The 25,193-nt window shown below is 40.7% G+C and overlaps 1 protein-coding gene across 5 annotated transcripts in view; it reads right to left on the bottom strand.

Moving 5' to 3' along the window:
* The window catches only part of pdzd2 (PDZ domain containing 2), a 95,681-nt gene extending 71,396 nt beyond the window's left edge, over positions 1-24,285 (bottom strand). For 4 of the 5 annotated variants that reach the window (XM_019896858.1, XM_019897116.1, XM_019896946.1 and 1 more), the window contains exons 1-4: positions 23,924-24,285; positions 6,948-7,326; positions 4,661-5,112; positions 3,576-4,086 (exon numbers count right to left, since the gene is read on the bottom strand). In XM_019896858.1, the coding sequence (XP_019752417.1) occupies positions 3,576-4,086; positions 4,661-5,112; positions 6,948-7,073 (1,089 nt within the window). In that variant the 5' untranslated portion in view covers positions 7,074-7,326; positions 23,924-24,285. The remainder of the gene's footprint in view (positions 1-3,575; positions 4,087-4,660; positions 5,113-6,947; positions 7,327-23,923) is intronic. The other variant, XM_019897205.1, reaches the window with a different exon arrangement.
* Positions 24,286-25,193: the final 908 nt, after the last annotated feature.

Genomic DNA, 25,193 nt, shown 5'->3' with positions numbered 1-25,193 from the left:
ACCCCGCCTACTGCCCGAAGATGGTTGGGATAGACTCCACCACAAGCTGCTCGGATAATGGATGGATGGATGTTGATAATTTTATTTATGGTACACAGTCTGGGGTTATTTATTTATTGGACCAAATATGAGTTCCAATATTTCTATTTAAAAAAATATTGTTATTGATTCAAATATTATTCAAAGGCAGTGATTCCCCACCATTGAGTTGAAAATGTAACATTATACTCCACACAATATAGTTAAAGACTGTCATTACAAGTTAACTTTACCAGCTATGGTGGCAAATTTCACATTTTTCTTTTAAATTCGAAAGCATTAATAAATGAATTCATTACAGATTATTTAAAAGTACCTTAATTAAAAGTAATAAGTAATTTATTACTCTACACCAGGCATGGCCAACCAGTCAGAGACTAAGAGCTGTCATGATTCGGTTTGGGACCAACAGGTGGCACTGTAGGGCTTCCCCTGCAGCTGCACACCTGTTGGTCATTAGGTAATTAGTGCTTTAAAAGGACTCCCAGCCCGACTACTCATGGTCGGGTCATTGTTGCTCTTTGCTACTGTCATGTTTGTTTTTGCTGTTTGTCTGCTGCTGTCAGGTTTGTTTTGGTCATGTTTTGGTCACAGTTCTGTTCTAGCTTCAGTTGTGATTTTTGTTTGCTACTTTGGACTTTGTTTTGGATTTAGTTTTCTCTATGTTTTAATACAATTCTTCAAGTACACCCTGCTCCTCCCTCCTGCCTGCTTTTTTGGGGTCCACCACCACCTCGCAAAGTGACAAGAGCCAATTTTTTAACTGTGTTACTTCGTAGAAAGGGTTCTGTCAGTCGTCATCTGTACCTGTGGGTAAAAAACAAAAAACAAAAAACAAAAAAAAAAAAAAACAAAAAAGGACGTTTCGCTTCTCTCACAGAAGCTTCGTCAGCGGTAGACAACCCTGAAGTCTCCGTGAAGACTCCGGGAAGTTGCTCTGCGCTAAAAGGCTGAGCGTGGCCTGTTTGAGGACTGGGTGGGGATGGTTAGTCACGCCCCTATGGTGAAGAGGCCCATTGGTTTCTAAACTCCCTATCATTGGGTCTTGATTAGGCCTATTGTTTGGGCTAAGGCTGAATAGCTACTTTCAGTTAGCCTGATCAGCATGTCTATGTCCCTTACTGGTCAACAAGTTATTGTAAATAGGAGACAGGTTAAATCTGATACCTCCTTCACGGTTCAGAGAGGGTGAAAATTTTTTAACAAAAATCGCTTCCTTTAAAAAAGTTAGGAAAATTAAAACAAACAGAGAGGAAACCAACCAACAGAGAGAAAAGAAGAGAAGGGGTGTCTGTGTACCTTATATTGCCGGCCTCTCAGAGAAAATACAAAGAATATTTCTACAACATGATATTCCTGTTTATTTTAAACCGATAAACACATTGAGACAAAAACTAGTACACCCCAAAGACCGGGTTCCTAACACCCAAAAATGCAATCTGATTTATTCCATCCGTTGCCAAGAAAGTGAGTGCAAGGAACATTACATCGGAGAAACCAAACAAACACTCAAGAAAAGACTTTATCAACACAAATGGAAAAACAATGATAACAAAAGTGCAGTACACGCACACTTAAAAGAAACAAACCACACAATTGAAGATGAACAAGTAAAAATCATAGGAACAGAAAAGAGATGGTTTGAAAGGGGAGTAAAGGAAGCGATTTTTGTTAAAAAATTTTCACCCTCTCTGAACCGTGAAGGAGATATCAGATTTAACCTGTCTCCTATTTACAATAACTTGTTGACCACCAAGGGACATAGACATGCTGATCAGGCCAAATGAAAGTAGCTATTCAGCCCTAGCCCAAACAATAGGCCTAATCAAGACCCAACGATAGGGAATTTAGAAATCAATGGGCCTCTTCACCATAGGGGCGTGACTAACCATCCCCACCCAGTCCTCAAACAGGCCACGCTCAGCCTTTTAGCGCAGAGCAACTTCCCGGAGACTGCACGGAGACTTCAGGGTTGTCTACCGCTGACGAAGCTTCTGTGAGAGAAGCGAAACGTCCTTTTTTGTTTTTGTTTTTTGTTTTTTGTTTTTTGTTTTTTACCCACAGGTACAGATGACGACTGACAGAACCCTTTCTACGATGGAACTTTCCTGTACGACTGAGAGCCTCCACAAGTAACCGTGTTACTGCAAAGAGCCACATCTTACACATGGGGATCACGCACGCACGCACACGCACACGCACACACTTTTTTGCCCATAGATCGACTTTTGAAGCAACCAATTTCCCAGGATCGACCCGATCGCGCACGTGCAAGCATACACACACACACACACACACACACACACACACACACACACTTTTTTGCCCATAGATTGACTTTTGAAGCAACCAATTTCCCAGGATCGACCCGATCGCGCACGTGCAAGCATATACACACACACAAACACGCACGCATGCAAGCGCGCGCCCAATCATACAAGCGCGCACATATGCACCCACGACACGATGAGCAACAGCTGGAATGGCCCGAACATGAAGAAAGCTAAAGACACAAATACACAAGTCTTCTTTTTTTTCCCAGCCATTTCTTCCTCCCACCCCTTGCGGTCGACTTGGGACCAGTCCGCTGGCTCCTGTTCGATTGCGATCGACGTATTGGACATCCCTGCCTTAAAATCAGAGGTAATTCGATGACTAGCTTAGCGCTGTTATTTGCGCATGAGCGGTGATTCAGTCATCTGATTGGTTGCCCTCTATGTCAATCAAGTAACGGGATTGATGATAGGCTGACATAGTGCGTTCGGTGTATTTAGTGTGTTTTTTTGAAGGGCAGCGCCACTGCCGAGGTGTTTTCGACGCTTGTCGTGTGAAAGCCCGGGAGCCGCATTGAACCAGCCAAAGAGCCGCATGCGGCTCGCGAGCCGCGGGTTGGCCAACACTGCTCTACACAGACGACAATGTTGAAAAGAAACGTACAAATAATGGCCTTTTGTCCTTAAAATTTGAAACAGTGCAAGTACATTTTTCATCAGCTCGTGCACATGCGCCCAATAAATTTGCAGATTAAAAAAAAAAAAATTATTGGTCAACATTTTTTGTTGCCGATAAACTGCTGCACACCTCAGCCCATTTTTCAGTCAAGTAATAAACATGAGCGGAAATCAATTTACAGTGTGCACCCCTACATTTTCTACTTGAGACTAAAATGTCAGGTTTGGGGCAACTGTAGTCCAAGTAAAAAAAAAAAAAAAGAAGTTACTCTGTAGACCTGCTTACAAATAAAAATACTAAGTAATATAATATATATTACACTTCGGAAGTAACACTGGTTAAACCACATAAGAAGACTCAAACGAAAGCTGAGACAAGCAAATAGTATGTTTCTGAACTGTCCTAGTACCCAATCTGTCAAAACTCAGTGATCACCACAAGAGACAAATAATTTGTGAAACATAGCGGCGAAAGCGGTAGTATCACAAAAACAAAAATTATTCGCAATGAAACGGGGGGAAAAAAAGTGGAACTGAAAACTACACACAATCGTGCATTACAGGGATGAAAAATGCCCAAATTACCTGGTTCGAAAGTTGACTGCAGAAAGAATCCCTTTTGCTTTCCAACAGTTGACTGCTGTGACTCCTTAAAGGCAGTGTAGCAGTGCCTCCGCGGTGATGATGAGTAACTTTGAAATGAGGAAAGGTGCCACAATTTTCCTCTGTTGGCATATGTGTGGAAAAGACATGCCCTGAGTTTTCCTTCGAAGGGCTGAGTCCTTTATTGACAAAGCTAGAAGAGCTGAAGTCACTACAATTACTCTGAAATTCCGAGTCAGGATCCTCTTCGTTGTCTCTTTTGCAGGGCGGCCGTGATGTGACCCCAATTTTGCGAGTACGTTTGCACGTTACTGGACTATCAATGGACTCAGCAGAAGTGATGCACTGCGGCTGGTCATCGCAGCAGTCATTACTGATGGGAGTACTTGGACTGTCATCAACACCACAGGGAGGTAGAGGAGCTTTTCGCTTGACTCGCCGCAGCAACACAAGGCAAATATAGCCTCCATTCCAGCATTGATCAGCCAGGTAACTGGAAATACACAGTCAAATATTAGCAGGCACTCTTAACACTCGACAATGTCAACAGTGCCACTTTCGGAATTTCGCCTTTTCTTGCCAGTTTTAGCCCATTGTTGTCATCAATGAAGAAGAATAGGAACTTTACTGTGTGATTCAGAAATGTCATCTATACTGTTCAGTACGGTCTATGATTTATAAATGTCATCTAATGTTTGTATTTAAAATTTTTTGGGGGGTTGAATCTGAATTTCACACAGCGCAAGAATGCAACATAAACAGAATGGCGGTCAATTATACGTGACAATTACAAATGCACGGTCATGTATGACCACAATATGTCCAATGGTTTGTAAAATTGTGCATGGATAATAGAGGTTGTTTCAAAGTCTGAATGTAAAATGTTATGATTTTCTGCGCACAAAGAATCTCTGCAGTTGCTCCCTGACAACTCTGAAAGATGTAGTTATACATATTGGTTATACTAGGGTATACCATTATGACTTATTTCGAATGTATTTATATTTGTAATCTTACTTTTAACACAAAACTTGTTTGTCTGGCAGTTATTTCTTCAGTAGACTTACCTGGCTCCACTAACATCAACTCCCACCATCAGCTGCCCATTCAATGATAGCAATTCATCTCTCAGTTTAATTCTGCCTGAGTGGGCTGCTGGGCTTTCCTTTCTCACTTCGGTTACCCAGATGCAGCCCACATGCATGATGGGGCTCTGATCTCTTCTCCTCCTTGGTCCTCCTTTTTTTCTTCCATCAGGATCCCCAAAAATTGGGATGTTTCCGAAGCTAAGACCAAAATCAGATGGATCGCCTTCATTTTTCCTGATAGAAATAGAATGAACCTCAACATCTGATCCTTCGTTGGAGGATGACTGATCTGTTGATGAAGCGGTGCGATCCTCCACAAAGTTAAAGTTGATGTATTCTACTAGCTTCTGGATAGCAGCCAGACACAGGGACAAGTTCTCCACATTGATATTACTGCAAGTGCACACTTTATCTCCATTCTGGTCACAGGCCTGTGAAAAGAATACAAGATATGATCAAGCAATCAACTCAATTCACTACCCTGAAGATTGTTTGATCAAACCATTGTCTAACCCTACTGTATCTTTCAGATCAATTTGACCCTATTCGGTGTTTAATGTCTCTAAATATATGGTTGACATAATTTTTGCATTCCTTTTCCTTCATAGTTCATGACTTTTCCAGAAAAAAAAAGAAAAAATGAAACTATGCCTTTCATTTGACACATCGGTGTTCTTCACTGTGAATTTGACCCGAGGCTGATTTCGATGTATAAAACGTCATCCATCCATCTTCTTCCGCTTACATCGCGGTGGTAACTTCTTAAGCAGGGAAGGCCAGATTTTCCTCTCCCCAGCCACTCCACCCAGCTCTTATGAAGGATCCCGAGGCATTCCCAGGCCAGCTGGGAGCGACTTCTGCCAGTGGGTCATTCCCAGAACACCTCACCAGGGAGGCACCCAGGAGGCATCCCCTGATCAGATGCCCAAGCCAACTCATCTGGCTCCTCTCATTGCTGCGGAGGACCAAATCTACCCTGAGCCCCTCCTGGATGACCAGCCTTCTCACCCTATCTCTAAGGGAGAGTCCTCAAACACTGCCTTGGAAACATATTTTGACCACTTATGTAGGGGGATGTTGTTCTGTTAGTTACAACCCACAACTCGAAAGTGAGAATGTAAATTGCCCTGTAAATTTAGAGTTGAGTCCACATCACTGATTATATCATGTTTTGTATTGTAAGGTACAGTATCTTAAACAAGAGGAACAAGGGACACCTACTAAACTGTATGCCTGTAATATGATGACACACGACCTTACGAAACATAAACGTAAGCTAGCAACAAATCTTAGCTGAATTACTTTCAAAATTGCAGCATTACAATGAGACGTAAAAGTTAAATAGTACTGAATAGTAATTCCAGCAGTAGACTCTGACAAGCTCGACCAGTCATTGACATACCGCTTAAGAGAGAGCGCCAAAGTGCTGTGTGTGCAGTGATTCGTCACTTTGGGGCACTGCAATGTAGTGCCCAACCTTAGAGACCTATTGCATTGAATACAAACCATTGTGCATGTCAAACATTGAACAGGAGTCCATGAGTCAAGGTATGTGCGCCCCAGACCAGAAGTGTGTCGTGATTTCAGAAAGCAAGGAAAAACGAAACTTCATCATGAACTATTTTTCATCCAACACATCTAAAATACTAAAATAGATAATATATTTTGAAATACTGTATTTCTAGCTAATTATGAATATTTTTGTTTAATGTTCTGTCTTCAAGAAAGCAAAAGTGGTACCCTGCATTTGCCATCTGTCACTGACTGAGGGGTACGTGTATGGTAACCGTTGAAAAGATTTAGTTGTGACACACTTGCAAGCTTCTTGAGGTTGCTCATTTTGGGAGGAAGTTGAAAGGGTAAAATAACAGCAAGCCTTTGGGCTTCTGACACCACTTATCCGTGTAAATGACAGATAAACGGGAAATATCTCACACACTCAAAAGAAAAAACAATGTCTGTTTAAAATTGAAGTTCAGTTCGGGTGAATTTCAGATACATATTTCTCAACAACAGATATCTTTTCTTCTTCCTCTTCTTCTTTTTATTTTTTTTATTAGTTAATGGGCTATTTAGATAAACAATGTACAGTATCTGATAATTGATATTTGGATGTTTAAATTGTAACAATCAAATTGACGCCTTGGATAAAAGTCAATAGTCTGTAGGCATATAGGAGATAGTGATTTTGGTAGACAGGAGAGTGTAGGAAAATGGGGAAAAAAAGTATCAACAAACTGCATATACACAGAAGGAGGCGAAGTACCTTGCTGACACAGATCGTAGTTTCCAGTTTCAAGTTGTCCTTCTGGTGTGATCTTTCGCCATGAGCTCCAAGCCACTCCTTGAGTAGTGAAAGGATGCTGAGGGCATTGTCCTGGGATATGGGCATTCTGACATCCTAGGCCTGTTGAGACTTCCTCACCAACAATAAAGTTGATGCTGCCAAATGTCCATCCAGGCACAAGGAAAAAGTTTATCCTGAAAGCCTTAAACCAATCTCGAAAACACCATGATGCAGCCAACCCTGTCAATGTTAGTTTGTATCAATGCAAGTCAATCTTGGGTTCAGTATTCCAGATTGTAGAGGATGGTTGGGGTGCTTGTATAGGTCTTGGGGGGATTTTGTAGCATCCCACGAATATCTAAAAGGAAGAAAATTACGTTGTTTAATTTAGTATTAATCAGACACATTATATATCAGTACTGTTTTAATGAAACAAACCTTATTCTCTCAACTAGTCTAGCCTGTGAAGAGTCATCCATAGTGCTGTGTAGGCGCAATCAACAAATGAACATTTTATAGCCTCACAAATCACCTCAGAGTGGAAAGGGAAATTAAGTACACAATCGGGAATAAGTAGGAGGATTTCAACACAATGGTTCTCAGTCGGAAAAGGGTGGAGTGCCGTCTGCGGGTCGGGGATGAGATCTTGCCCCAAGTGGAGGGGTTTAAGTATCTTGGGGTCTTGTTCACGAGTAAGGGCAGGAGGGAGCGAGAGATCGACAGGCGGATTGATGCAGCGTCTGCTGTGATGCGGACTTTGTATAGGTCCGTCATGGTGAAGAAGGAGCTGAGCCAAACGGATACCCCGTGAAGAGCTCGAACAAGTGGCTGGGGAGAGGGAAGTCTGGGCTTCCCTGCTAAAGCTGCTGCCCCTGCGGCCCGACCCCCGATAAGTGGTAGAAAACGGATGGATGGAATGAATGGATCTCAACACAAATGCAGCTTAGTTTCAAAGGGTGGAATGCTGAGTCAACAAACTCTTATTTTGATTGGGTGGTCAGAAAGAGACTGAAGAGATGAAATGCTTCACAGTTTACCATTAAAAATGTGATTCATTAGTAGCACAGTTGAACCTCTTTTTAACGTACCCCATTGACATTTTCACCCCTATAAGATTCACAATTCAAAGTTCCGACCACGTAATTCATTTTCCATTTGTCGATTTTGCATACGAACACCTTTATCACATAATCTTCATTATAATGACCAGATTTTTCCCACAAAAAAATGAAAATGCCATCGTTACAACGAAACGTGGGAGGCTAACTGCCGCCGTGACCTTATGAAGAAAATGTACAGCGTAGGATTCCCCTCTGTTGCTTAGCAACGCTACTGATCGACTTGTACATTGTTGTTGCGGAGGCACCCTCTTCCTTGTGTGTATTTATTATTACGTGCTTCTTTATTTTGGTGAGTCCACATCCTGGGATCTTCTGTTTGTCTCTTGCTTTTAAATATCAGGCCGGGCGAGGTGATTTTAGGAGGGTGTTCCCACACCTGCAGTTGATGAGCAATCACCTCCTGTGTATAAGACCTCTGCTGATCTGCAAGCACGTGCCAGGTGATTCCCGCATTATGAGTGGTAATTCAGCCATTAATAGTGCATGCAGTTACCATTTTGAACTTTGGTGATAACCTCTTGATTTTGATTGTCTTTGAGACAAGAGAGTTTGAGACCAACAGATTGAAGGATGGTCGTAAATGGCTTCGGGGAGCAGCACAACCTGAACTGGTGAAGGCACTTTTCATTTGCTTACCTCAGAGATGAAGTAAGAACGCTATAGTTGTTTGTTTCATGTCTTATAAAATAATTTTTCCTTCATGCCTTATACACATTTTAATTGACATGTTTATACTCTATTACATGTTCACGTTTTTACATCTAGAAATGTTCACACTGGATTATACATCATAGTTGGTGGTCAATTTATTTGAAATGATTACAACGAACTACCATTATGTCCCACGGGGTATGTTGTAACAAGGTTTGACTGTCCAGGTACTATCTTTTGAAATTGCAACTATCCTAATACCCTATTTAGTGTTTTGGCAGTAACTGGATTAGGGATGGGTACTGAAGATGGTACTTTTTTGGTATGGACCAATTTTGGTCGGTTCTACCAAGCACCCATTCACATGAAATCGAAGAGTGCCATGTTTCGGTCCCGAAGCACGTTTTTCTCAGTTGTGACTGTCTGAGAGTAGGTTTTCTATGGGGCACACCAACGTAATGACGTCACCCACTCACACAGGATTTCACACACGTTGTTAGAATACATTGTCTGTCCACTGTGTGCCCCCCCCCCCCCACGCTCTTGTTTTTGGTTAACATCCATCTATCCATCCATTTTCTGATCCGCTTGTCCTCACAAGGGTCGCGGGGTGTACTGGAGCCTATCCCACCTGTCTTTGGGCAGTAGGAGTGGTACACCCTGAAATGATTGTCAGCCAATCACGGGGCACAGAGAAACAAACAACCATTCGCGCTCACACTCACACCGAGGAACAACTCATAGTGTTCCATTAACCTGCCATGCAGGATTTGAAATGTGGGAGGAAACCGGAGTACCCGGAGAAAACCCACGCAGGCACGTGGGGAATATGCAAACTCCATACAGGAAGGCCAAAGCCAGAACCAAACCCTGCACCTCTGCACTGTGAAGCCAACGTGCTAACCAGTCACCCAATGGGCCGCCTATAATTTACCGTATTTTCTGCACTATAGGGCGCACCAAAAAGTCTTCCATTTTCTTAAAAGCTCACGAGCGCATTAAAATCCGGTGCGTCTTTTGTATGGTCATTAGGGTAATACGTCGACTCCAAGATGGCTCCTTCCTGGAGACATGCTTCCAATGTTATAACTTGCTGTTGGTTCAGTGAACTGTGTCACTGTTTTATTAAATAAGTTTGTGTTGCAGCTCCGAAAAAAGGAGAGCTGTGGTGTTAATTTTTTAAAACAGTCTCAACAAATACAGGTACGTCTTTGTCTGTCTCCGTGCCTTCTTTTCTTCCGGTCAACTCGAGAGGCGGTCATGACCGCCTCCGAAAAACGCATTGGTATTTCTTTGATCGTAGCTCCAACAGTACGATCAGATGTCAGTCGTAGTTATTTATTCCTTTGTTGTGTATTCACAAATGATGAAATCCCAATATAAATTCTGTAGGGGGAGGGCTATAGAATTTATTTTGTGATATCCTCGCTTGCTTTTCAGTTTTGATGTATTGTTTTCAATTTTTGTAGTTTCATTGAAGTAATCGTTAGTTTACGTTTTTTCGCACCTGTATTTGTTGAAAAAAGGAGAGCTGTGGTTGTGGTTTTATTTATTTTTTTTAAACGCAGACTTTATTAATGGTTTTCACATGCTCAAAAAATACAGGTACTGTACGTCTGACAGTCTCTGTGCCTTCTCTTCCGTTACACTCGAGAGGCATTCATGGCCGCCTCCGAAAAACGTAAATTATTACTTCAATGAAACCACGAAGAAAATCAAGCGAGGAAATCACAAAATAAATTCTGTACGGGGGGATATAGAATTTGTGATTTCCTCGCTTGATTTTCTGTTTTGATGCATTATTTTCAATTTTCGTAGTTTCATTTAAGTACAATAATAGTTAATTAATGTTTTTCAGAGGCGGTCATGAACGCCTCTCAAGTTGAACGGACGCCTCTCGAGTTGAATGGAAGGAGCGTAGCACCATCTAGTGGAGGCATTGTAGATTGCGCCTTATAATTTGACATATTCAGGTTATTCTTTTGAATGAAAGTTGGGTAAAAAAATAACAATAATAATTTTAAAAATTGCATTGCTTGGACCCAATTTGATATATTCATTTAACATTACAAGTTGGGTCAAAACTGAATAACCCAATTTTTGGGCTGAAATTGACCCAACTGTGGGTCAGTCCTTTCTTAACACAGTAATTGGGTCAAATGTAACCCAAAATAAATTCTTTTTTACCCAAATGTTTTTACAATGTACGGTAAAGTGTTGCTGTGTTCTACGTCAAGGATATTATTAAAGCAAACAAAAAAAAGAAAATCAAGGTTGCATATTTTGCATTTACAGCATGCGTTTTGGTGTTGATGAAAAAGTTAAGTGAAGTTAAAATCGATTGAGAAATGACCGAGTTATTATTTATTCACCTTCAAATCTCTCCTCAAAACCGACCTGGTCAAACTGGCTTTTCTTCAAAACATTTTTGCTGCCAGTTTTTAATACTTTATTTTGTAACATGTCTTTGAATGTCTAAAAAAACACTACATACATCAAATGTCTAATTATTATTTTGGGCAGCATGGTGGTCGACTAGTTAGCACGTCCGCCTCACAGTGCAGAGGTCTGGGGCTCAATTATTGGTGTCCCCCATCTATTGCCCCAAGTCAACTGGGGCTCTGGCATGTGTGATCTTGGTGAGGATCAGCGGCTCAGATAATGGATGGATGGATATTATTTTCACAACACGTGCACTGCCCCATGGGAATGTCACCGCCAGCAGCGCATTGCTGAACTGGTCTGCTACTTAACTATGCTTTCATACAAACGGCATTTGAGGCGGCTGTGCTTTTATAAGTCGATAATAGCTTGCATTCACTGGTGAGAGAACGTGGGCCATTAACATAGCATCAAGTTTCGTTGCACTTTAATGATGGCAGTAAAAAGCCTTTGATTGCCGTAAAGAATTTCACAGTGGTGTCGCTGTCTGGACCTATACCGGACATTCACTGTGTAGTATTTCTCAGCAGTCAGTCTTGTATTTCTTTATTTATTAATTTTATTTCATGCTCAACAGTTATATGCTATGTGCTATCGTAGTTGTGTAAAAATCTGAGATCTTTGTGTCGTTTCTTCTTATTTTGTCTGTCATGTACATCATTATGTGGGTGCCATCCAGTGATCAGACTGAGACACCATAGCTTGTGTTGAAACTGATTATATATTTTTATTAGAGCTGTCAAACAATTAAAATATTTAATCTAATTAAAAATGCAACTGTCATAATTAACTCAAATTCAGTAAAATTTAATCGTGATTACTCACGCATTTTTCATCGTTTCTGAGCGATAAAAAAGCGTTTCTTGTCCTATTTTTTTCCCCATTTTAATGCTCTCATCAACATGGAATCATGAATCAGTTTTCTATGTGCAAAATGCGAATATTTACTGAAATAACAATTTCGATTTTCAATTTTACATGAACATTTTTCACTTGGAGCAGTTATTCACACATAATCTCTCACACAATATTACTGTCCATCAACAACAGTGAAAAAAATATTTTGTCGCACAACAGCTGCTTTAACAGCTCTTTTTATGGAATCAAAACAGAACAATATAACATTGGTGTAGACATCATTTCGGATGACTACACTTGGTTCGATGACAACACTGGATACGTTTTATTTTCAGTGTTCGCTAGGTCGCTACCACTGCACCGCTGAACTCTCGACGTGCCACAGCGCACCGTCGCTGTCAGACGAACACAGAGAAGCTCCACCCGCTTTATTTATATGGCCACGGAACACTGTAACCTTCCACACAAAATAGTTCCAAACAAGTAACAATCGCGTCAGTGGCATACATCGTATTCGACAGGCTACCTGCTCTTTATTCACCAGAGGCTCATCAACCTAGTCTCTTATTTCTCTCCCGAAACAGTGTCTTCTCCCGCTTGGTGTACCTTAGCCTTCTCCGCTACGTACAATCTCTGTACACAGCTTGTAATGTTTACAATATACTTTAAGTATCCGTTTTCGGTGTCTCGTGCTTGCGTGGACCTGTGCAGCGCGCTTGTTGTTTTGTTTCTGGTTTATTTATAGAGCAACGTAACATCCACTGTAACGTGTGCCGCGTTAATCTCGCGAGAAAAAATTTAATCCCGTTAAAATTCATTGAAATTAATGCCAATAAAAATGCGCTAAACCGACAGCTCAAATTTTTATATATATTTTTAAATGCATATACAGATATTTCTTTCATTTTATTTAGTTATTTGTTTTTAAAAGTCATTTTATTGTGTGCAGTATTCTACAGGGTGTCCATAGAGATTGGACACAGAAGTAAATGAGACGACAAATTTCATAAATAAATGTGATGAAATCAAGACTTGCTTTTTTAACATAAAAAATACAATACAGTTATATTTCATTCTGAATTCCTTTATTATTTTTTATGATGAAAAATCACAATATTATTATATTTTTGTTATGACTATTATGTCACTTTTCAACACTGCTCAGCCTGTAATAGGTCGTGATGGGTCACTGGAACCAATCCTGGCAGACTTGGGCGAAAGGCGGACTACACCCTTAACTGGTCGCCAGCCAGTCGCAGGTTACACATAGAGACGAACAGCCATAACCATCCAGATCCACAGTGTCACTGAGCGAGACCCAATCCCACGCTGCCCGCACACAATTCGGGCAAATCAATTACGATTATTGTTATTATTATTATTATTGATATTAAAGTTGGCTTTAGTTGTTTGTTCTTTATTCCTGTTTTTCCAAGTGGCGTCGTGTTCGATCTTATCACTTTTCAGGAGACCCCCAAAATTGCATTTTTCTTCAATAATTAACATTCCATCGTCAAAGAAAACAAGATATTTTTAACACTGAAGATTGGCAAATTCATCCATCCTTTTTCCGATCCGCTTTATCCTCACGAGGGTCGCAGGCGTGCTGGAGCCTTTCCTAGCTGTCTTCGGGCAGTAGGCGGGGGACACCCTGAACCAGTTGCCAGTCAATTGCAGGGCACACGTAGACAAACAACCGCTTGGGCTCACAATCACACCTCGGGACAATTTAGAGTGTTCCGTTAACCTGCCATGCAGATTTTTGGAATGTGGAAGGAAACCAGAGTGCCCGGAGAAAATCCACGCAGGCACGCGGACAACATGCAAACTCCACACAGGAAGACCAGAGCCGGAATCAAACCCTGCACCTCTGCAGTGTGAGGCAGATGAGCTAACCAGTCACACCGGGCCACCTTCCATTTACCATTTTAATCAAATTGGATTTTTCATCTGTTGGACTATGCTGATATTGGGTTTTTTTGTTTTTGTTTTTTTTTAGCGGGCACAGTGGCTTAATGACAGCCTGATGGACTAACGATAGATGGACTGGTGGACCAGTGTAATATACTGACCGAACTGCTGATTGAAGCACGGTTAAAATAATATGATGGACTGACCGACTGATCATTGTATTTTGGTTTGTCTTGAAAAAAGTTTGGATTGATGATGACAGACGGGTGCCCAGGCCACTCATGAAAGACGAATGACGGACCGTCAAAATTTTGTTAAATTGTCCACCACTGTTGGTTCGCATGATTTCTTCTTCTTGGCAGTGTACATGTACATAAGCGGGTACGCGAGGTAGAAAAAAGTTCATCTCTAAATGGTCTTGGAACACAATACATGTATTAGTACCCGACGAAGCATACAGACCCCTCAGCTCATCTGGTACAAGTCTCTTGTGTGTTCCCAGAACCAGAAACAAACAAAGCAAAGCAGTATTTAGTTATCGTGCTCCTCACCTGTGGAACAAACGCCCCGAAAACTTGAGGTCTGCTCAAATTGGTCAGTTCACTTCAATCAGGGTTGAAAACATTCTTGTTTAATTCAGAATTCTGATGAATCTATCCTTCATTCTCGTGTTTTAATCCACATTTGCATGCTATCTTTTAATTCATACAGACTGATGCTTGGATACCATCATTTTAATCTCATTATTTTAGATGATTTCATTATAATATTTTTTCGACGGCTTAATATTTTGTTTCTCTTTCTGTCACGCTTTCAGTGTTTTACTTCAAGCAATTTGAATTGTTTAGTACATGAAATGTGATTATACAGTGATCCCTCGCTACTTCGCGGTTCGTTTATCGCGGGTTCAGTGCATCGCGGATTTTTTCAAACATATTTTTTTTTTTTTTAATATACATGGAGTACAGTACTGTATATGTTGCTCTATGTGACTCGCTGTTGTTTTGTAGCTTCAGCTTCTCGCGGACCGTTTGCGGACTTAAAAAGAAAAAAACTTTTTTTTTTTTTACCTGTTCATGTTAATTGGACGCTACTTCACGGATTTTCGTTTATCGCGGGTGGTTTTGGTCCCCATTAACCGCGATAAACAAGGGATTACTGTACAAACAAACTTGCCTTGACTTGCAAGGCTCAGGTGGTGGAGTAGTCGACCCCCAATCCTCAGCCCTTGTCATAGTGTCCTTAAACTGGACACTGATCCCCCAGTTTCTCCTGATGCTGTGTCATCAGTAGGTGAATGAGAAGACTGGAAAAGAGCTATCAATACCTCAAAGGTTGAAGAGTACACCATTTCACTCATATTATTTAATTAATTCATTCATTCATTCATTTTCCGAACCGCTTTACCCTGACTAGGGTCGTAGGGGGGGAGGGGTGCTGGAGCCTATCCCAGCTGTCTTCGGGCAGTAGGCGGGGGACACCCTGAACTGGTTGCCAGCCAATCGCAGGGCACACAGAAACGAACAACCATTCGCGCTCACACTCACAATTTGGAGTGTTCAATCAGCCTGCCATGCATGTTTTTGGAATGTGGGAGGAAACCGGAGGACCCGGACAAAACCCACACAAGCACAGGGAGAACATGCAAACTCCACACAGGAAGGCCAGAGCTGGAATTGAACCCGGTATCTCTGCACTGTGAAGTCGATGTGCTAACCACTCGGCTACAGGGCCGCCCTATTATTTAGTGGGGAATAATAATTATTAATTGATAGAAGTATCACTACTAAATATCAGGAGCATAATTAACTCAACTTTAAAGAGTAATTTAGTTGTGGAATGTAAGAAAGGTGAGGTCAACTTTACTATTCAGAGTTTTGGAACAAAGATACTCTTTACTCAAAACATATGATTGAAATTCACACAATTAAAATGGGTGCAAATTGTTACCCTACATTTACTGGATAGCTTCTCTAGGTTATTCTTTACAATGCTAACTAAGGGAACAAAAATTCTGTTTACAAACTCATCAACTGATTTGAATGTGTGAAAGCACCAAAAATGTGTGGGGCCTTGCATGCATAAAAATGAACCTTGGTTACTGCTGTTCAAAAATCATCATGTACAAAAAGTGCATTGCGCGTGCTGATTTTTTTTTTTTTTGCCTCACATTTATCCACAGGAATATAACTGATCATTTTGGTCACCATAAATGTGATATGAATTTGTCAGACTGATCTACTTGTATCTACTTGTCTGCAATAAATAAAATATTTTAGTCATTTTAAATGCTACTGCCACAATTTTACACTGATATGGAGAAAACAAACTTATCTTGCACACCAAATTATACATTGTTTTCTAGTGTACAATTACTGCCCTTCGCAAAAACAGAAGAGTTTAAAAACATCACTGAAAACCCGATATCAAAAACAGTCCATGACCACAAGTACACACTCAACAATGCCCAGAGCACAGACTGATATTCATTTTGCAATTTCAGACCATTCTGAGGCATACTGATCTGGTGTGTGCGTATCTGCGTGTGTCTGCGTGTGTTTGTGTGTGTGTGTGTGTGTGTGTGTGTGTGTGTGTGTGTGTGTGTGTGTGTGTGCGTGTGTGTGTGTGTGTGGGTGTGGGTGGGTGTGTGTGGGCGTGTGTGCGCGCACACACACCCACACACTCTCTCCTTACACACACACAACCACACTCAAGACTCAAAATAACAACAGAAGAAAAAAAAGCCCTAAGAAAATAGGTCATCATAAAAACAAAGTTCCCATGACTTGTCTCATCAACGGAAGGTATAAAAAAGTTTCTAAAAAGTGTGTTTATTAATAGTCTCCAACATAGTGATTACATCCTCTGGCGAATGGCAATGAATGGTCTCGATAAGAAATGAGGAATCCGGTTTGACCATTTGGCGTCAACTACAGATGGAGAGCTGAGTACGGCCACATATTTGGGAATTAGAGATAAAAATTCAGGCTACCACAAGACCACAACATAATTGCTATGTGGAGCCAGCGCTTCAAATAAAGTGTTGAGCTTTGCGGTCCCATCTGTCTATACTATTCAAGTACATCGCATGGAAGCAGGCGGGGCTCTCTCAGAGCGTAGGTCTAAAATTGCATGTTTACTGGGTATTATCGAGTCATGTATTTGCCATTGTCAAGGACGTTAGTACAAAACATTGAGTCAACAATTGTCCAAATGATTGCTAAAGCAACATCCACAAAAGCCGACAAAAACTTTCCCATGCATAATAAATCGAATATGTCCAGTAAATCCCCAGTTCAACAGGGTCGTATCGCTTGCTGTTACCCCTTCGCTAGACCTCCGCAGAAAACAATGCCGATGTGGGTGTGTTCTGAAAATTCAGCTGAGAAATCAACTTTGTGCATCACAATAGACAAGTGGTATAAGCTGTTCTCTTTCATTTCAGGACACCTCTGAGGGTGGGGGGACACAGCCTGAGTTGGCAAAATAAACTACAAGCCAGGCTGCTGTCCAAACAAAGAAACAACTCGCACATTAAAAACAAGAAATGACATCATGGCCTCGAAAAGAGCACGAGAAACCAAAATGCTGTGAGAAATCAATATTTCACGAAACTCACCTTCCCAGGAGAAAAGTCAGAATCTGATTTTAACACAGTAAAACAATTTTCATAATTATTATTCTCTCTCTATCTCTTTCTTTTTTTCTCTCTCTCTCTAAAGGGTAGGGTATATGATTCTTGAGTGTTAAACTTAATAATCGTGGCTGCAAATGTTACACGTCTGATTCTGTCGGCTGCCAGAAAATTCTCAAGGTCAAATTTAACACCGTACATTCCAGATGGGTAACTTACACACGCAAGTCACGACAAAGACCAAAAAAAACAAAAACAAAACGTCTATCTAGATGGGGGGTCGGCAACCTGCGGCTCTGGAGCCACACGAGGCTCTTTAGCGCCGCCCTCGTGACTCCCTGGAGCTTTTTCAAAAATGTTTGAAAATGGAAAAAGATGGGGGAGGGAAATATATTTTTGTTTTAATGTGATTTCTCCAGGAGTATAAACATGACACAAACGTTCTTAATGGTTTCCAATGCTGTAAAAATCTGTAGAATAAATATTACATTTCAACATTTCCGTCAACAAAGATTTGCGTCATAGCCTGCGACACATGTTTCTTTTAGCAGGACGGGTTGCCAGGCAGGTGGTTGTTGTTAAAAAAAAATGGTGTTTCATACATTTCACCGAGGGTACTGGCAAGCAATGGGAATCTGGAGGGCTGAGCGAAGCATTTTTAAACGGTACATGTGAGCTACGATAGTCAACAATCTGCAAGAGTGTGTCACATGCCTCGATTATCTTAGGTGCACTCATGGCTGTTGCTCATTATGGCATGCCTGTGTAAGTGCGTGCATGTGCGCGCATGTGGGAACGGGGTCGATCTCCGGAGGTTGGTTGATCGAAAAGTAGACCTTCTGTCAAAAAAGGTTGGGCACCCCTATTCTACAGGGTGCACTGCAGGGGAAAACATTTAATCATGAAGGCTCATTGTGTATTTGTAGCCAACCTCATTATTTTGATTGTAGGCTAATGTAGCTAATATAGATACAGACAGCATGTGTTGCCTTCGTTATAAGGCTTTTCATTTTTTTACAGCTCCAGGCAGAGTTGATTTTTGTTTTTTTTTGGTTCAATATGGCTCTTTCAACATTCTGGGTTGCCGACTCTGATTTAGATCATGTCCGGCTCCGGTCCCCAAGGGTCGCTGTCCTGGCTGTTTTGAGATGTGTCCCTGCTGCAACAGACTTGATTCAACTGATCAACTCATCAGCAAGCTACGAAGAAGCCTGAAAACAATCCTGGTCATTTGAATCAGGCGTGTTGCAAGTTGCGACACATCTGAAAACAGCCAGGACAGTGGCCCCCAAGGACGGAGCTGGACATACCGAATGTAGATGGCTAGTGTGGAAGAGGCTAATATGTACCTGCCACTTGTCTTGGAGTCACACAATTTTCTTTCGACACTTGCAGACTTTCTACAACTGCTATAAGTCATTTTATTCATTTAAATGTTGCTTTTACGATGTGGCAAGATCACTGACATTATCTAAACCAGGGGTCCCCAACCTTTTTTGCCCCACGGACCGGTTTATGTCAGACAATATTTTCAGGGACCGGCATATCAGGTGTGGCGGAAATAATACAACAAAATAATATGGTATGAGCTGCATGAAAACTGTGGTGTTTTCGAAATATAATAATAAACACAAGGAGCGTCTAATCTGGCCGCAACACTCTGATCGCTATGGTAATGTTTAATGCCTTCAAAATACGATACAATGCAAATTCAAAGTGCATGAAAATGACCACTCACCACAGCCCCGAGCTTGATTTTCTGCAACCAGACGGTCCCATCTCGGGGTAATAGGAGACAATGACACCTCAAGTGTGTGTTTTGCGTCAAGTCTACTTCGTAATTTTGTTTTAGTCGCCGTTGCTGCAGAAAAGCCCCGCCTCCCACAGGTAGCATGTCGGAAATAGCAACAGTCCTACTGTGGTGATCTCAGAATATTCAGCCATAACTTTAATCCAGTTGTCTCGAACGTACTTTTAAGGCCGCTGTCATTTGATCTCCAGCAGTTTTTTTACTCATTTTGCGAGCTCTGGTGTTTTGTTTTTAAGCGGAATCGGTCACGTGACGGGGGAAAGCGTGGCTTGACGTGTGTCAAGCGTGACACAGACGGATGTAACGGAGAATCCGGTAATTTTTCAAAATAAAACATCTTTCGTATTCCGAAATAAAACGGAATTAAGGCAAGTTCTTTCTGTGCGGCCCGGCCCCAAATGCCCTGCGGACCGGTCCCGGTCCGCGGACCGGCGGTTGGGGACCCCTGATCTAAACCGTTTTAAAATGGTAATGCATGAACCAGTCTTTGTTTCATGCTTCAGATTGACCTATATTTCTTATCCCATCCTGTCCTCCCCTCCCCGGCTATTGTTACCATATGGCCAAAGATTACAAAAAGCCCCTTTTGTATGTTCCAAATGCAATTTAGTGACAGAATACAGGTTGTAAGCCAGGGGTCCCCAACCTTTTTTGCCCCACGGGCCGGTTTATGTCAGACAATATTTTCAGGGACCGGCATTTAAGGTGTGGCGGAAATAATACAACAAAATAATATGATATGAGCTGCATGAAAACCGGCGGTTGGGGACCCCTGTTGTAAGCTCAATGGTCAAAACGTGTTGTGACCCAAACTACATCCACCAGAATTTTAGTATGAGTGAATCACACCTATTTGATGCTTGCTTAAGTATTAAGATGTTGGCGCAGTAATGTACAAAAAGCCAAGTTAACTTGTGTCAAGTTATTGGATCACCAAGAAACACACAAGTAGTTGGTGTCCCTTGAGTATTCAGAAATGGAATCATTTTTATTTGCTAAGTGTGTTCAAAACACACCATAAATTTGTCTCTGGTAGCTCTCATAATGCCGCAAACAAACCACTATAACAAAATACACATTTAGAACATAAACACACAGGTACAGAGAGTCACAAGTGCTGTCATGCTGTTACAATGGCAATTGCACAAATGCTGCATAAAGTCAAGCAATTTAAAAGGACCAGTAATAGTAATTTTGATACAACAGCTATGCAAATAGTGCCGAGAGCTCTCAAGCACTTCAAAGTGAGCAGTGATGTGGTAATGTTGATCAAAAACTGACATTCAGAGTGATAAAGCTCTCAGAATGAATATTGTCACAGAGATGTGCTGGCCAAAAATGTTAAAATGTCATGAAGGACTTAATAGTCTGCCGTTTAGAAGTTTTAGAAGTTGCTGAGCATCTGTCAACACTCAACCCCGCCGATTACCTTCTAAAGACAAATATAAATAGGGCTGTGCGATTATATGATTGAGAATTGTGATATTACGTGACCAGCTGTGAGCTGTGAGCATATTTACGCCATTAGATGTGTTGGAAATGTGCGTGACTAGCCAATTGGAGTTCCTCTTCAAACATTGGTTTGCAATTTGAAACAGAATGCACCAATAAATAAAACAGTTCTGTAAACAGAAAATAATAGCAGCAAATTGACCAAGCGTCCAGCTAAACGCACAGCTTGATGGGCAGCCATGACTTCCGAAGATGAAGCTACGTATTTTAACAATAGAAGTTCCTCCGCTGGCGACGTGGAGGAGGAAGCGGTTGTGTAAGGTATGGGGTCAAAAACAAGACAATACAAGAAAAAAATATTGTGGTATTTGTGTGATATGATACAAAATAGCCAATATTGTGGAAAAATATATTTTTTCCATATTGCCCAACACTACCTTAGACATAAACTGAAGCCATGTTCCTCTTGAAAGTGGTTGAATGAAACTGATTTGTCATTACAATTAGGATATGGTGTGACACCAAAATCTCTTCTTTTTGAAGGACAAGAACCAGGCCAGAAATAAGGAGTCCGTTGGCAAGTGAGTTTGACAAGTGGGGTAACATCTACCCCTGTATTCTTACAAGCATTGCCTTGGTCATCCCTGTTTCAAGTGTAAACTGCAAAAGGGACTTTTCAACAATGAATGTCATTTTAAGGAGCAAAACATTTTTGGGAAGGGGCAGGGGGGTTGATTTTATTTTTTCATGTAATCCTTAGGTGAAAACAGACCTGCGAGGAAAACATGTGGCCACCTGCTTTAAAATATCCCTAATCCTTTGGGCTCCAATTTGAAACAACATTGGAATATTTTCTTAGGATGGCACAAAAAATTTAATGGTGCCTTTTGATTTAAGTTTGCTACTTCTAGTTTTTTACCTCTTTGTATTTACTTTTAATTTATTTATTCAAGTCAGCACTTTGTTGCAAGTTGTGACTTGTTAAGTATTTGATTTTAGGGGTTTCTTATACCCCTTAAACCGAGGGCAACTTTGCCAAAAACGCCTATGGAAAGGTGCATCCTAAGTAAATTTGTAGCTGTTCTTGAACCATTTGAAGTATCAGCATAGTTTTGGTCTCTTTATGAAATATTCTAAATGTTCTTATTTTGAAGATCCCCCCCCCCCCCCCCCCCCCCACAACAGTCAGAATCTGTGTAAGCGCTCCTGTCACTGAACTATGGATGTTCGAAAACAGAAGAAAAAGGCGAATCTTATGTTCGTCTAATTTCTTTTCACAAAATCTGCCTTGAAAATGGATTTAGAATATTGATTAGGACTTGAAAACACTACAGGATCAAAGCTTGAGGTCTCCCCAAGTTCCAGTTCAAATTTGACAATTGTAACATGTAGGGTACCATTCAAATCTCCAGAAACTCAGCTTTTAAAAGATGTAAAACATGTTCACACATGTACTCAGCTGACGACGTGCATCAGCGATTTGTTTTGACAGATGACGGAGGGCCCTTCAGCGGGCCCTCCTAACTTTAAGGGTTTAAATTTAACTTATTTATTGTTGCTAAAGTTATTTCACTTAAGCATATTAGCTGCCATGAAAAGAAAATTATTATATTAAAATACAAATCAAAACTCCTTTTTGGGGTTTCGTAAACAGTAGATCCACTTGCCTTACATCACTGCACAAAAACAAAAGAAACCACTTTGCCTCCCTTTTCAATCTTCTTAGTTCAGCTAATAAGAGCCGAAAGAACTGCCAGCTTGTGTCCTACTTGCTGCAGCAATAACCAACTAGCAATAACAAGTAATTTTGTATTACCCCTCCAACATCCTCAAATCTTATCTGCTTCATTCAGTCCCCTTAAAGTATCGCTGATGGTGGAGTGGTACACTTGTGTGTCTTGTGTGCGGGCAGAGTAGCATCGGTCCCCACTCAGTGATGGTGTGGATGTGGGTGTGAATGATTGTGTGTCTCTATATGTGCCCTGCGCCTGACTGGCGACCAGGTCAGGGTGTCTTCTGCCTTCTGCCCAAAGTCAGCTGGGGTAGGCTCGAGCACCCCACCCTTCAGACCCTGTTCAGAATAAGCAGCATTGAAAATGGATGGATGGAAACCCCAAATGGTTACCAACCCTTTCCTTGGCTGCGATCCAGTCGAGGTTACTATATTTAATAGTGTATCCTCTTAGATGTTTGTTGACCAAGTTTTAGAATGACTCTAAAATCAATGGCACATCACAGTTTTTCTCGAAGGTGTAGCTAAAGTACAAATCAGATTAGATAGATAGATAGATAGATAGATAGATAGATAGATAGATAGAGTTATCCTTTTCCAAAAATGTTTCGGAAAAAGAAATGAAATTTCATGTTTATGTAAATAACAATACAGTATGTAGAATAGATAACTTCTGTGGTCATTTGGAATTGCCTACATGTAGTTCCCGAATTTGGTGGGGTAAGAAGGATTGTTTTCGGCTGGCCAGCTAAAAATACTCACAATAATATATATAGGCCGATGCATGCAAGAACAAATCAAATAATTTGCCTTTAACATAGAAGCAGGCAAATTTATACTTATCACCAACACACCATAGATGCTTGTTGTTACTTGTGCACATTGGTTGCGTTCATTTTTTTTCTTGCCTTTTTTTTTAACTGAGTTCATTTATCGCATGCATTTGTCAACATCATCCATACATACGCAGGTAGGCTAATGATTGGTGAGCAAATGAATATAAATTTTGCAGCCTGGCGTGACAAAATAATAATTATAATAATAAATACGGGCGATTAAATTTGCTTTTTTTACGTTGCAGCCAACCAGTCAAATCCTATTTAAAGGTATCCATCCTGTGGAATGAAGCGTGTTAGGAAAGAAGTGTTAGCACGCCTTAGGCTGACTGCTCTTGGACCTAAAAATACATTTCAATAGTCTTAATCAAGAAGCAAGAACAAACTGTCACAGCTAGCTTGCTTTTTTTCCCCACTATTGTATGACTTATTTCGTTGAAGAAAGTCAGACTGCATTGAAAAACAAAGAAAAGTGGGGGTAAAAAAGAATAAGTATTTTACACTATACCTTGGGCTGCATGGCGATGAATTTCGAAGGTGAGTGTCCATTCCTGTTTGAAACGCCGTGGAAAGCTCATGTTCGCGTGGAAAACAAAATATATACACTTTTAATGTCAAACGCAACTACCAGGAGATAAATACCGAATTCATGCAGTGTTGGAAAATGGCACCAGACACGAAAATCTCAGTAAAAATAAAATGTGCCGGACGTAAACAACCCTTCTCGCAAACAAGCAAAAACTTGTAAGATTCGGTTGTTGCTTGGCTTTTCATGTGTTGCTTTATCCAAAAGGTATGATTAAAATACTTTAGGGAATCAAGCGGCATTTGGCAGCCTCTCTGTCCCAACAGGCGGGGCCAAAACACAGTCTGCTACGTTGTTATTACCCTGGACTCCTCCTCCCAGACAGTTTCCTCTTGTGTCACGCTAGAAAATTGCCTGGGATTGATACAAATGGTAAGATAAAGTGGAAACATTTTACGTCCCACCAATCAAATTCGAAATAATCCACACACAAAATAATAAAAGATCCAGTTTTTGTGTAAATGTACTTGTGCTGAGAGCAAATATAAAAAAAAAAAAGGTAGGAGAAAAGAATGCTTGAAAATTGTTTTAAAATTGGATCTCAGTTAAAATTAAATTTAAACTTCATTTTTTTGTATTACTTGTTAAATTGATGCCTCTTGCAACTAGGCAAACATTTGTTTCAACAAACATAGTATTTTAAATATTTTTTATTATTCATAGGGTGTGTGTCCCGCAACATACACGCAACCCTGTTACCATAACTCACAGGTTGATAATACAAAGAGAAATTTCATTTATTTATTTATTTTATTTTTTTTGCAAGAGACCCACTCAGAAAGTTGTGGTGTGAAATTTTGGAAAGCTCAATGGGGAGACAAATGTTACTTCAGTCATGGCTCATCTCGGTCACCAGGGGTCAGTATTTAATTTAACAAGTTCAGAGGAGACACAATTGAATCATTTTTTTCAGAAGATGGTCGGTGGATTATTTTAGTAAAGTAGACAACTCTTTGTTTGTAACCTGTAATCTTTATAGTCAGAACAATGCTGCTCAATCAAGAGTAATGTTTACAAACATTTGTATGAAACTTTCCATCTTAAAAAGAAATACAATGAAGCACATATAATTATTGGAGGTGATTTTAATGATATGATGAATAACTCGCAGGGCACACAGAGACAAACAACCATCCGCGCTCACACTCCCACCTAGGGACAATTTAGAGTGTTCAATCAGCCTGCCATGCGT

The sequence above is a fragment of the Hippocampus comes genome, unplaced genomic scaffold, assembly GCF_001891065.2.
Source record: "Hippocampus comes isolate QL1 unplaced genomic scaffold, H_comes_QL1_v1.1 scaffold179, whole genome shotgun sequence".
Taxonomy (NCBI): Eukaryota; Metazoa; Chordata; class Actinopteri; order Syngnathiformes; family Syngnathidae; genus Hippocampus; species Hippocampus comes.
This window is presented reverse-complemented; position numbering and strand designations above follow the sequence as displayed.